At 35.8% G+C, this 14,975-nt stretch overlaps 1 protein-coding gene across 1 annotated transcript; it reads right to left on the bottom strand.

Moving 5' to 3' along the window:
• Positions 1–5,777: 5,777 nt before the first annotated feature.
• On the bottom strand, positions 5,778–6,130 carry LOC143634034 (histone H4). Its single transcript, XM_077102221.1, has one exon. It carries the CDS (start codon positions 6,109–6,111, stop codon positions 5,800–5,802), a length of 312 nt encoding a protein of 103 aa, XP_076958336.1. The 5' UTR covers positions 6,112–6,130; the 3' UTR covers positions 5,778–5,799.
• Between the last annotated feature and the right edge of the window lie 8,845 nt (positions 6,131–14,975).

Raw genomic sequence — 14,975 nt, 5'->3', positions numbered from 1 at the left:
GTTGCAGCACCTTTTTTTTTGCTTGAAAGGTGGTGTGGAGATGTTACTTTTCAGTTCCGTTTTCCGCGACTATTTCAGTTAGAAATGGTGAAAGATTGTAAAGTTTCAAATCGGCTTGAAATATATACGGGTGAAATTTGCAGCTGATGGGTATGGGCGAGATTGCCACAGGGGTTAATGAACTTAACGAGTTACTGTTGATCGCTTGTAAAGAGGTAACGTTAAACAACCAAAATGACCGCCTTATTTCGGGTTTAGATGAATGTAGCTCATTCTCAGTTTTGAGCTTAAAGAAGGCTTTTACTTGTGCTATGGCGGCGGATGGTGGGTGTGGTTTTTATTGGAACAATTTCGTACCAAAAAATGTTGGCTTGTTTGCTTGGAGAGCGGAAAAGGAAAGGATCCGTCACGTTTTTCGTTGGCGAAAAGAAGCATTGAGGTGAGCTTGGTTTTGTGTCCGGTGTGTGACGAGGAGATCGAAACAGCCGAACACTTGCTTGTTTCGTGTCTATTCGCACAGTCGGTTTGGAGTATTATTTCTTGTTGGTCTAAAGTCCCGGAACTATACGCATTCTCGACTAGGGATATTCTTGAGCTACATAGGTTTTCTTCTTTTCCTATACGAAAGGAAAAGGCGTTCGGTGTGGTTGTTCCTTAGAAATTTGATTGGTAAAATAAAAACGTTGAGCTTTTTATGGGTGCGTAACAGATCCAAGTGGTCGAGTTTATCGTGGGAAATGTGGTGTGGGTTTCATTTTTTATAAGGGCATTTGGGCTTTGTTGTTCTTGTTTGTTCGGGTGGTTTTGTTTTTGGTGTTTTGTTTCTCTAGCTATTTGCTAGAGGTGACTTGTGTTTTTTATAATCTTTTGTTTTTTTAGTCATTCAAAAAAAAGTTATGATTTTTTTAATATTTTTTTTTGAAATTTTTTAAGGGTTTCTTTTGAGGTCACAAATACTAATCACATTTCTCATTTTTGTCTCCCTCTATGTATTAACCTTTTTTTCCTATACTTATGTTAGTCTTCTTAATCGTGTAATATTTTACAAAAGTTTATTACGGTAATTGTTTAATTGGTTCGGTTGGTACATGTATGTAGGGTTGTCAACGAGCCGAGCCGAGCTAGGCCAAGCTCAAGCTTGAATACATGTCGAGCTAGATCGGCTCGAGCTTGAAACTTTAGGTGAGCTGAACATGGGAGCTTGAGCTTGGCTCATTCATAAATCGAGCCAGCTCGGGTCCACTCGAAATGGCTCGAACCCTTTCTATTGAGTTGTTTTTAGCTTTTTCATTAGTTTGAACTTAGCTATAAGATATTACCAAAAGACTTACAACTCAAAATTCAAAATAATATTAGTTAGAGTTAATTTATTCGTTTTATTTTGTAATTTGAGTTATTTAATGGGAGAATTGGTTTTATAAATTATGATTTGATAAAGTAAAACTGAGGGCATCTTTATGCGTTTAAACATTTTATAAGTTCATAATACTCATCTAAGTTGTACTTTAATGCTTCATTGACTTGTAAATTATAATCTACACATTGGTGTAAACGTCGACAAAAACATGCTCATCGTAATATAGGTTTTGGTTTTTTTCAAAACATAATATATTGAAAGATATTGAAGGAAAAAGTAAATATATGGATTTATAAAATTATTGGTTAAAGATGAGGGGTTAAATATGAAACAATTTCTAAATATTACAAAAGTTATATAAAGTTTAAGGGTAATTATTGTAACTATAGAATGTGAATGAAAATTTATTTATAAGTTTATAGTTGCATATATATGTTGTACTTTAATGCTTCATTGACTTGTACAAAAAAATAAACACATCAAAATGGTATGTTCAATGTTTTTTAAAAAACAATATATATTTAAATATATAGACGGAAACAAAAAGATAAATAAATTTGTCAAGTTCTTGGATAAAAATGAAGGGTTAGATGTGTAACTATTCTTAGATATTACAAACGTTATACAAAGTTCAAGGGTAATTATTGTAACTATAGAAGGGTAATTAGAATAATTATAGAATTAGAATGAAAAGTTATTGTTAGTGAGTGTTGAGTAAAGACATAAATGCCCTCAAATTTTAAAAAATGTAAGCATTCAAAAAAACCGGTTCCAGGTCGTACCCGGTGTATTCAACACCCGGTTTGGGTATTTATATACCCGAAAGCCCAACCAGGTTCTCGATATTATATCTCATAATGGATCCTACCCGGTTCCATTTCCAAACTGGTTCCGGTTCCTACCCGAAATAACGGGTTCCGCTGGGTATTTGACATTTAATGCTGCTGCAGCTCAAAATATAGCCGTTGGAACTGGTTTTTTAATGTCCAAAACCCATATAAATTGATTAGTAATCCATTGTTTCACCACCAGACTCAAAAATACTTCTCGTTTTACAACCCCGACCAACCTACGCCACTCAATTCCACCACTTCTTAGTTGTTACTATGTCAAGCACCAAAACGTCTAACAACAATGCTAACAAGAAGACTACTCCGTCCGTTTTTATTGACCCGGTTAGTGTTGAAGATGACCCACAAGTAATTGCGGTCCTCGAGAATAACCGCAACAAAGAAGTATGGAAGACTTGGGGTTTGGTTATAGTGATCGATGGTGATACTAAGGCTCGTTGAAAATTTTTTGGCACTTTCTTAAAGCACGATTCTAAATCGAATTTAAAAAGAACATCGACAATAAATTTTACAAGGCCTTGAAACAAGTTAACGCAACCGACCAAGTTGAATTGGGTCAATATGGTACACTCTTTCGTTACAACACGAACCGGGTTCAAGATAGAATGACAAAGTTCGTTATTCAACAAGGTTTGACGTTTAACCACTTTAACAACCCGAAGTTGGCGGCCTTGATTCGAGAAACTCTACAACCGCGATACACACATGTAAGTCGTACTATCCTTAGACGTCATTGTATCAAATTATGGGAGTGTGCAAAAAAAGAGTTCATCGGCTTTTTTTCAAACTTTAGAATCGATGATGAGTTTAACTAGTGATGTTTGGTCAGCACCACACGGGTTACACGAATCATACATTTGAGTCACTGCTCATTGGGTTGATCCGGTGTCTTGGTAATTGATGAAACACACCATCGCTTTTGAAAACATCCCATACCCACATACCACCAAAAAATTGTTTGAATTGGTGGATGAGGTAATAACGACTTATAAGTTGAAAAATAAAATATTTCCGATGTCGTTTGACAACGCATCAAACAAATCAAAGGCGGCCGGAAAATTTATCATAAAATATTCACCACCTTGTTACGAGAGTTTTTTCATGTTCAATGTGTTGCACATATTATAAATTTGGTTGTTCAACAAGGTGTCGGCAATGAAAACATGGGTCAATGTTTGACTTGCTTTAGACTTATGTTACAAGATGTTTTCAAAAGTGGTAAAAGAAGGCATCTTGAATATAAGAACTATTGCAAATCAGTTGAAAGAAAATATTTGGGGCCGAATTTGGACGTTCCAGCCCGTTAGAACTCAACTTGTCATATGCTCAAGTGTGCTTTTGCCCAACGCCAAACGTTACAAAGTTTTCATAACAATCTTGTTGATCGAGGCGAGGCCGATATGCTTCCCGACAGTGTTTGGGTCAATGTCGGTTATTTGTTGGAGTATCTTGATGTTTTCAAAACCGCAACAACTAAGTTATCGGGGGTTTATTATCCTACTAGTTGTTGGGTTTTGCAAGAATTGTTCAACATGTCCTTGAATTTTAGAGAGTTTGAGGAGAAGAACAAACTTTTCAATGATATTGTTATGGTAATTAAGGAAAAGTTCTTAAAAATATTATGAATACATACTGCCGGTGTTTAGTTGTTCCGCCGCTTTAAACCCATATTAGAATGTTAATGGGGTTGAGACATTGGTCGAGAAAATATTTGACAACATGTGTATGCACGAGATCGATCATTATTTATGGTCATTATTTTCAAACACCTTCAAGAACTTTATGATCATTATTTTCAAATTTACGGTCCAAGCACAAGGTCGTCTTTTGTGAGGCAAACAACAAAAAGTAAGCCGTGCAAGGACAAACTTATAAATTTGATGAATGGTTTTCAAATTTATGGTCCAAGCACAAGGTCGTCTTTTGTGAGGCAAACAACAAAAAGTAAGCCGTGCAAGGACAACTTATAAACTTAATGAATGGTTTTCGTGAATCGGCGGCTAAGAGGTAAAGAGGAAACACACCAACAAGTGAACTTGATCGATATAGTGGAGCAAACTATGTTGAGGGTGCAACGGTCGATGAAATTCGCAACATTCATATTTTGGCTTGGTGGAAAGGAAAACAAAACGAATTTCCTATTCTATCTGCCATGGCTTGTGGCTTGCTTAGCGTCCAAGCTTCAACGGTTGCTTCCGAATCGGTTTTTTCTCTTAGTGGGAGGAGGGTATTATCGATGCGATGAACAAAACTAACTCCCGAGTCTCTAGAGGTTTGCATTTGCCTAAAAAATCATTTTGATGCGGTGGATCGTATACAACACAAGGCAAACTTTGAAGACGAAATACCACTAGAGCGTCCAATTCATGATAAGGAGGTGAAGGAAGGGCTTTCTTCCGGGAATTCGGGTGGTGAAAAAGACAATGATGAAGACTAAGAAGAGTAAACCTTGTAATTTTTATTTTGTTTTTAGTAACTTAATTTGTAACACGATCAAATTTCAAGTAATATTTAGTTTTGCTTTGTTTATTAACTAGTTTTGCTTTGTTTATTAACTAATTTAACAATATTTATTGATCTTATAAATTGATTACAATAACGACGAACATTTTATAATAATAAACACAAACATATTGCAAACATTATTAAACATGACAATATTAAACATAGCAAGTTAAAATAAAAAAACAAGGTCTGTCATTTTAATCTCACGTTCTACAACGATTAATTGTTGTTACCAGCGGCGGTATGTGCTTGAGTTGTAGAGTTGGATGACTCTCCCGCTTCCGCTTTCTTGGCATCCAAACTTTTTATCTCACCGCAATACTTATTAGTATGCTTGTGTAGAGTGGAGTTCGACCCTGCTTTCAGAAATTTGAAACAATACTTACACCGGGTCATCTCTTGTGAGTCAGTCATGACACACAAATCCTAATAAACCCAAACCTCGGAGCATCGTGTTGTTTCGATTACCATAACATCGTTGTTACTTATCATTGATTGCCGGTTTAAGCTTAATTGTGATTTAAAGTGTGTTTTAGAGTTTTGAAAGTGATTTAACAAGTTTTACACACCAACTAGCTATTTATAGTATGTGTGTAAGGTGTATATAGTTAAATGCCGATTCCAATGGTCAAAAACGGCTATATAGCGTTGGAACTCGGTTCCTAACGATCATAATGTTTAAATTTCAAAAAACCCAGTGTACCCGGTTTTTACGTATAAACCAGGCCTGGTTCCACTAGGTTCCCATATCATTTCAACAGGTCGGGTCCAGTTTCTGACGAAAACCGGTCTCATTCTGTACCCGATGTGAAAAAAACAAGTTCCTGGTTTTCAAAATATCCAATTTTGCACCTCTACAATATAGATAATAGCAGCATTAGGGTTTTGATATGTTTAATTAAATCGGTTTTGGTTTTAATCGGCTTCCACCAGAACCGAACAGATATATTAAAATCAATTCAACCACAAAACAAAACAAAACAAAACAAGAGACTTAAACCAAACTTTCATTCATAATAAAATCCGATTACAAATTCGATGAGGTTGAAATTGAATATCATACATCAGCAACTAATCCAGATCTAACTAACCACCAAACCCATACAGAGTACGGCCTTGACGTTTCAACGCATAAACCACATCCATGGCCGTCACAGTCTTCCTTCGAGCATGCTCGGTGTAGGTAACGGCGTCACGAATGACGTTTTCTAGAAATATCTTGAGCACCCCACGTGTCTCCTCGTATATAAGCCCGCTAATACGCTTCACGCCGCCACGCCGAGCCAGACGCCGGATGGCCGGCTTGGTGATGCCCTGGATGTTGTCTCGGAGGACTTTACGGTGTCGTTTTGCTCCGCCTTTTCCTAACCCCTTGCCTCCTTTTCCTCTGCCTGACATGGTTTTGGATTATTTTAGAGAAATGGATTTGAAGTTTTTTGTGTGTGTTTTGGGTTTAACTGGTTTGGTGTATTTATACTTGTGTTTTGTGTGAAGGGGGTTTGTGTACGTTGGATTAGTGGACGAGTGAGGAGTTGTGAGCCGTAGGATGGCGATCCGTGTGGTAAGGGAATAAGTGTTTTGATTGGTGGATAGGTGAAGTGACGGATTATGAGAATTATTTGTTTTTAATTATATACTAAAAATTACTTTTTCTTCTCATATTTACTTAAACTAGTCAGGTACCCACATGATGTAGCGGGAAACAATACTTAAAAGTTGTTAGCACGTCAAGAGAAGGCTAGCTCTAGCTCAACTCGAACTTCATACCAAGCATGACTCATGTTCGTTTAATTATTTTGAATGTTTAGATAACTTGAATACTTTTAATCACATTTTTATAAAACATATAAGAAGACAAAAAAATTAAAGTTGAGTAATATTTGGATAAACATGAGGGGTCAAAGTTGTAAGTATTTGGATAAACATTTGTTTTCTAAGAAACTTGTACATTCATGCAGTAATAACTTGTACATTCTAAACCGTCGATCTGTTTTAAAAAAAATTATATTTAAACGTTAACAAAAATATGTTTGTTTAAATAGGTATGTTCAGATTTTTGTTAACCATATTTTTGTAAAACATATATGAAGAAAACTAAAAAGGATAAAATTAGAGTAAAAAATGAATAATCATGAGGGGTTAAAGTTGTAACTAATTCTTAAATTTACAAAATTTAAATAAAGTTGAGGTACTATAGTTGTAATTATGTTTATACAAATCAAATGAACTTGGGCAATATGTTTGTAAAAGACAAATTTATCCCTACTTAAACATGTACTTAGTGCATAATAAGTTGTAAATCCCTTAATATGAAGTGTCTTAATTTGCTCATCTTTGGTGTATTATATATAATATAGATAATATTTTTATACAATTATTACTATATTTTTTTTTTCTTCACTCATAGTCACTTTCATAAATATTAAATGGTAATACGATTTGAATAGTGTAATCTCAGTTTTAACTTTCCAATATAACATTTTTTTCTCCTGTACTCATAATCATGTCATATAATTTACAAAACTTACTAACGTAATTATAAAGCACAGTTTGAGAATACTCTTAGTAGATACTTGGTATTATATTATCTTTTGAGTACAACCGGTTAAATGGATGATGGTTAGGGTTGTCGAAATAACTGTTAACTGAATAAAATGGTCAGCTCGTTGATTGTTTGGTTAAGTGGATTCGGGTTCGGATAATTTTGGGTGGTTTATGTTTCAGTTAGATTTGGAAACTCGAATCTAGGTATACCCAAGTTAAAACATAAGCCTGACTTGTAATATACAAAATATAATTTAGTCGTTTTATAAAAAGGTTACAGAGGCTTGTTGGTTTATAAGTTCAAAACTTCAAATATTGGTAATTTGACTTCAAGAGTCAACATGTATCTCTTAATAAAAAAACTTGATACTTTTAAAAGCGATGTATATTTTCATATTGTTATTGGGTTTTATTATTCTAAAATCGTTTGGTTTCGTGCAGGTTCTCCCCAAATGTGCCATGTGGTCAATCATGTACATTCTTGAATCGTTGACCATGCATCATTGTGCGGGTTGCCAGCCTTATCGCGCTGATGGCCACAGTCAATTTTGAGATTCAAAAGAAAACCACTTAAAATCCGTAAAACTTCTTTAACCCACTTCCACAATTACATATTACTTATACACATTTGACTAAAAAAGTCAACACATTTGGTGTTTTCATTTTCTTTTGCAGGCTTTATTTGTGTAACATCCTCAAAAAATTTCAATCCAAAAATGACATGTTAGTAAAACTAAAGGGGTTTAAAAATAAAATTCCTGATTTATTGACCCATCGCGATACGTAATGGACATAGCCAAAGAGGGCATCGCGATACGCGATGGTCCTTGATGACACATCAACACGTGTCACCCGGAGGCGACACGTGGCACACGTCGCGACACGTGGCACGCCACGTGTTAACACGTGGCAGAACGTGTCTTAGAAAACGACACGTGTCCGCCACGTGGTAACACGTGGCAGAGGGTGTTTAAGAAAGCGACACGTGTCCGCCACGTGGCGACACGTGGCACTCTCTGAGTAACACATGCCTCGAAGTACGTGCACGATCAGGTGACACCCGAACGTTGCCTAGAATTGCGTGCCGAGGAGTTGTTGATCAAGATTCTCAATATACGTGCAAGCGTCGAAGTGTTGCCCGAGAATCTAGAAAACAATAAGCCGAACAAGATAGGGGTTCTGTCCAAATAAAATATTATTATTCCAAAAGGCTTAGACCCTAGTCAGAGGTATAGCCTAGACCTTGATTAAATTATAACAATTAAATAACATTTCTTTATAATTAAGAAATACAAAATTATATAAACAAAGGTTACAACTAAATATAATTTCTTTATGGTTAAGAAATATAAGTATTCATATATACATGGGAATATGGTTAAATAATATTTCTTCAAGAGTAAGAAAGATAAGTTTTACCTACAAGAGGTATAGTTAAAAATAGTGTTTCTTTATGATTAAGAAACATAAGATTTTATATACAAAGATTATAGATAAATGACGTTTCTTCTTGAAGAAGAAACATATCATAGACATTTCTTCTTGAAGAAGAAACATAGTACATGATTGGCAAATAAAGAGAAGGAATTCATATCCGAAATGTTTTATTCAAACAAACAAACAATCAATCAAGGTTTAAGTTATCAAAACCAGACTAAAGGTTTGTAGCCGGATTAAGAGACATCCGGGTATTTATATAAACCTATTTTATTATGGGTCAATCATTCAATCATTCATTCATTCACAAAAGGTTTTCAAACGAGATCATCACATCATTCAGAACAAACAGTCACATGTGAATACGTTAAACCTTTTTCAGTCAAGATAAACGGGTTGTTTATCTTAAACAAAGAAAGTCAAATAAAGATTTATGGGATTACGTAATCCCTATTAAAATACAAGATAGAAAATAAAAGCAACTCAGACCGAGTACACATGTGTCTGGATCCAAACATAATCAATCTAGTCTATCAGTCACGGCTATGTGGCCGCAGACTAGAGATCATAATAAAAGTTCTCCAATGGCATCAGTTCCCAATGGGCGTCAGTTCCCGGAGAACCGTAATTGTGTGTGTATGGCAAGTGGTACAAATTCCAGAAATAAGAGACGTTTCTGCTAAGGGTGTTTCATGAAAACTATCTTGTTAGTCAAAGAGATTTATAAAATGTTTTTAGAGTCAACGATTCACCAGTATATCGCTGACGTATTTCCCCCCCCAAATATTACAGGAAATAAAGTTAGCATAGGTAGCATGAAATTATAGCCAACTCATGGAGATAGATGCTCGCAAGATAGAGATGGCTCAATATTTTAAATTATTGCAAACAGTATTTAAACAAAGTTTTATAAATAAAACAAAGGTTTGAAAATCAAACTCTCGAATATCTATTATTCGAGAAGCTTTCTATTAAATCAAATATATTATTATATTTTACAAATAAACTAATGTTTTAAAATATAAACTAATATTTTACTATAAACTAAAGACTTCCGCTAAAACTCTGATATATTTTCAAAACATGTACCAACTATTGGTCACACGCCTAGGCCCTAAGTGAGGGTGTGACAATTTGGACTTTCATTTGCATTGATTCAAGTAACACTTGAATTGAAGGAGTTGCATTTAAAAACATGTCAACCGAAGAATGTTCGGTTACCCAACGTGGGTCGGTTGCATGGATCGATTCAGGCCCAGAGTTCTTTATCAATTTAGCGAATCGTGAAGAGTGGAAAAACAAGCACATTGTGTTTGGATATGTTCTTCCCGAAGACATGAAAGTTTCCGAGAAAATTGTTGCACTTCCCACGATCCAAGATGTTTGGAACTACGTTAATGTGTCGTTTTAAAAATCGTTGTCGTTTTCATTTAGTATAATCGACGAGGTCGCAAAGTAGAGACTTTCTGGTATAAGTTTTATCATTTTGATATTAATCTTGTATTTTTGTGTTTTCATGGCTAGAGGTTTGTTTAAAAGAGAACAATTACACACCATTTTGATGGATAGGAATATACCACTTAAAACTTGGTTGATTTTATAACAGTTACGTCTATTTATGCTACATATAATTTTGTATTGGATTAAATTAAAGAAATTATATTGTGCCACTTAGTCTTTGACAAAGTTTTTGTCAAAATATAGATAAAAATTAACAAGGTGTTTTCAAATATTATGTAAAACATTATATATATATAGAAGGTTTGGTGTTACAAAGATTTTTTTAATTATTTTATTTGTTTTGTTTTGTTTATATGTAATTTATTTTGGTACCTAAATAATTGTGATATGTTGATGGGTTTGTTATTGATAAATTCCTTAAGGCCTAGGAGAGTATACTTTGAACATGGAGGTACACATCAAGCAAAACATTTTGGAATTGAATTTTTTGTTGTGGAGAACTTTCTTTGAACAGTTTAGGTTTTTTTTTACTTTGAACATGCAGGTTCGAGGTACACATTAAGCAAAACTTCTTGGAATTAATTTTTTTTTGTTGTGGAGGACTTTCTTCGAACAGTTTTGTTTTTTTGTTTTTTTATGCCTTAGACCTCCTTTCTTTGAACTTTTTTTTTTTTGGCTTTTTTACAGTTATTTTATTTGTATAAGACTTTTTGGGCGCAAGTACCTCAATGAGCCACTTGGTAACACCTTATTGGTGCACGATATTTTTTTGTTTTGTTTTAGTTTCGGCCTGTAACAAACGTAAATAAATCGATCGAATGCCAATTTTGTTTTGTATCTTTTTTGATTTGTTTTAGTTTCGGTACCTTAATAAATGTGCCAGAAACTGACGGAATTCACGTAGACTCGCCGCGTTTGTTTTAGTTCCGGTATCATAACAAACGTAATGAAAAATGACCAAATGCTAATTTTGTTTTTTTAGTTCTGGTACCGTAATGAACGTAACGAAAACCGGTTGAATTTGCGTAGACTCACCGCCTCAACAACTGAGATCGACAACAGTCGGGTTTTACCAATCGACCATTTGTCCGCCTTAGTTTTTATAAATAATTTTTATCTTTTGTTTAGTTTCGTTACAATAACGCACGTATCGAAGCCGACTGAATTTGCGTCGACTTACCGCCTCAACGTTTGGATTTTACCACCGCCCAGTATTACCGACCTGCCCGGCACAACGCGCTAGGTAAAACTCTAGTTGCCCGATAATAATCTAAACTATGACTTGTTGCTCGATAATGATTTATACTGGCAATGTGATCGATAACACTTATAACTTTCATTTCCGTTGTCAGTGGCAACCTAACTCTAACGGAGAAGTAACTTGTGTGACTCTAACTTTCATTTATGTCATTTTAAAATAAAATAGAAGATTTTGATTTATTTTTAATTTAATCTGTGAATAACAAAGTTTCTTTTATGTTAATGAAAGTGAAAATTCTTAGTAGTATTTGTCAAATTATATAAATTATTATCAACCAAAGGATGATAGTATATATAAAGAAATTCAATTCATCTATATTAAAAAATTTAATAGAAAAACCAAAACTATATATCTTAAATTAAAAAAAATGATACTAAAAAGCCACATGAGTTGAAAAAACAACAATTTGTACAATAAATAAATAAAAAGTCACATGGTTAAAAAGTTGCATGTTTATGGGTAGAGATTTACTATACTGGTTTTGTATGCTAGCACTTTACCCCGCCACAATGTCGGTACTATACCGATTTACATACAAGGGAATTTATGGTGATGAGTGTCATGGTTATGGGTAGAGATTTGTAATTTGATTGATTTAAATTAAGATGTGTTGACAATTTGTCGTTACTATTTTTGTATTTTTGTTTAGTCTATTTTTTAGGATATTGTTGTATAAACTTTTTAAAAAATTGTAAACTACATCAATTATAGCAAATGTGACACCATAACGAGCTGAATCGTACCGACGAATCCCCATTGCATATATGTCGTAATGCGTAGGCTCAACCACTAATAATTGTATAAACTTTTGTGTTTGCTAGTTCCACTAGCTTGTTTTAGTGATAGTAAGAAGACGTGATTTATCTTTACAATAAAATGGTTGTGGCCTGTTGGTTCTACACAAGTGGAAAAAGAATCAATTGTTCAAAACAAATAAAAAAAATTGTACAGATGTGATTTCTTATTAAACAGAAGACTTTTGGAAGATGAGTCAAGTCAACGCATTCAAGTTTGTCCAAAAACAAAAAAAAATAAATTGTACAGATTTCTTCTATGGATCTTATCTAGTATGTGCTTTTCTTTCTTTGTTTCTTTCTTTCTTTCTTTCTTAATCTGTATGTATCTGATTATTTGAGGTTTGTTTCTAACTCATGATGTCCGTTGATTACTTTGAAACTTTTTTACTTCGGGGGTGTTTGTTTTTTCTTCAAACATCTTCAAGGGAGCTAATGTCTGCAGGCGCGCAGACATTACCCTTGAAGACTGTTTGTTTTTTTTCTTAAAACAGATCTGAAGTTATCTTCTTTCATCTTAAAAGAAAAGCAAGGAAATCTTGCTTAAAACATCTTCACAAAAAAACCCTACTCTTCTCCCTTTGCAGCCACCCTCTCATCCACTGCTCCTACCACCGTCCGCCAACACCACCACCCACCGTACGCCGCCACCACCACCCCCGTACCCCGCCGCCACCGTCCACCACCATCCACCGCCACCACCACCGTCCAACACCCACCATCCATCACCACCACCGTCCACCACCCACCATCCATCACCACCACCGTCCGCCACCACCACCACCATCCATCACCGCCACCACCACCATCCATCACCCACCACCACCACCATCCATCACCGCCACCACCACCACCATCCATCACCGCCACCACCACCGTCCACCACCCACCATCCATCACCACCACCGTCCACCACCCACCATCCATCACCACCACCGTCCGCCACCACCACCACCATCCATCACCACCACCGTCCACCACCCACCATCCATCACCACCACCATCCATCACCGCCACCACCACCACCATCCATCACCGCCACCACCACCATCCATCACCCACCACCACCACCATCCATCACCACCACAGTCCACCACCAACCAAAACCATCCATCACCACCACCCATTGTCCACCACCACCATCCACCGCCACTACCCACCGTCCGCCGCCACTACCACCATCCACCACCACCACCTTCCACCACCCACCAAAACCAAATCGGCATGGAAAGCAAAGACTAAAAACTAGATGTAACTTGAATAAATGACTTCTATCTTGTGAGATAAGTTTGACAGTTATGCAGACAGTATCAGCTTATAAAAACAAACAGTCTTATATTTTCAGCTTGCAGATCTTCAGACCACATCTTCAGTTGCAGACATGAAAACAGATGAAATCAGCTTGCAGACAGTTTATGTCTGCAAAAACAAACAGCACCTTCGTCTATGTTTTCAAGATGATTGCATAAAATTTGAGTATTTTGACTTTTGTTGGTCAAACTAGTTGATGAGTTTGCACTTGCCACATCTTGAAACTCTTGAATATATAAGTTCATATGCTAAATATGAGAAGAAAGTCTGAACTGTTGATATTCATGTTATCATGATATCTTCAAGGCCAGAAAAAGGAAATCATATCTACATTAGTAACATCTTTTATAATTTTTATTTGATGTTAACTGCCAATCCCATTTGTACCATCTAACATTCAACACGTACACCGTGTTCTTTTGATAATTATTTGGTTTTTACTGAATTTTTGTTGGCTATAATAGTTTCTCTGTTTATGAAAGTTCATGAGACATATATACTTCAACTAAATGTTTTAAAAACGGTTTTTGAGCCTTACGTCGGTTGGGCTCAGAAATGGTACACCGGACGGTTAAACTGGCTTGACTAGTTAACCCTATAATTCCATAAAAAATACAACTTTAACTCAAAAAATTATCTAAAAATACATTATTCCATGATATAGTAAAGACCGCAAGGCTAAAACTGATCGAGTCGATGGTATAGGAAAGTCCACTAACTTTTAATCAGAGTTCAATATGAGCCACTAATAGTCTTTAGTCTAAAGTCTAAACAATAAAAAATGTCTTAGGGTTAAACCGGTAAGGCGGTATGAACTGGTGATATAGGTGGTTCAAATTAGAAACCCTTTGCACAATTTACCGGGCTAAAACTAGGGGCGGCAACTTCCGACACGACCCGAAACACAACCTGAGCCCGACACGAAAATAAACAGGTTTTGGGTCAGCTTACACGACCCATTTAAAAAACGAGCCGGGTTCGGGTTGACCTGTAAAAAACGGGTTGACCCGTTAACCCGTTTAAATTTAAATATTTTAAAACAATTTTTAAAAGTTTTATTTTCCTCCTAACTCTTGAAACGTGCCAGAGAACATAATTACTATTTCATTCCCCAAATTGCCTTTACAATTCAGCCTTCAATTCTCATCCATAATTCCATTTCCCAGGTTACATTTCCGACCCGCCAACCTGACACGATTGACACCCCTAGCTAAAACGTACCGGTTACTTGTCCGGCATGCGATTTAACCACGATTACCGGTCGCTAGAAACCAATTTTTAAAACATTGCTTCGACTGCAAGAAAGCAGAAACTAGGATTAGTAACTTAATATAGGTTAAACGGGTTGTGTTCGGGTGGACCCGAATTTATGTGTGTGCGGGTTAGGGTTGAATACTTTGACACGAATAATGATATGGGTTGGATTGGGGTTGCACATTTCAACCCGCAACCCG

Source organism: Bidens hawaiensis, unplaced genomic scaffold, assembly GCF_021521415.1.
Source record: "Bidens hawaiensis isolate Kalapana, Puna unplaced genomic scaffold, B.hawaiensis_p1.1 tig00006968_1, whole genome shotgun sequence".
Taxonomy (NCBI): domain Eukaryota; kingdom Viridiplantae; phylum Streptophyta; class Magnoliopsida; order Asterales; family Asteraceae; genus Bidens; species Bidens hawaiensis.
This window is presented reverse-complemented; position numbering and strand designations above follow the sequence as displayed.

Coding starts and splice junctions, on each gene's coding strand:
- LOC143634034 (XM_077102221.1), bottom strand. CDS start 6,111: ATGTCAGGCAGAGGAAAAGGAGGCAAGGGGTTAGGAAAAGGCGGAGCA.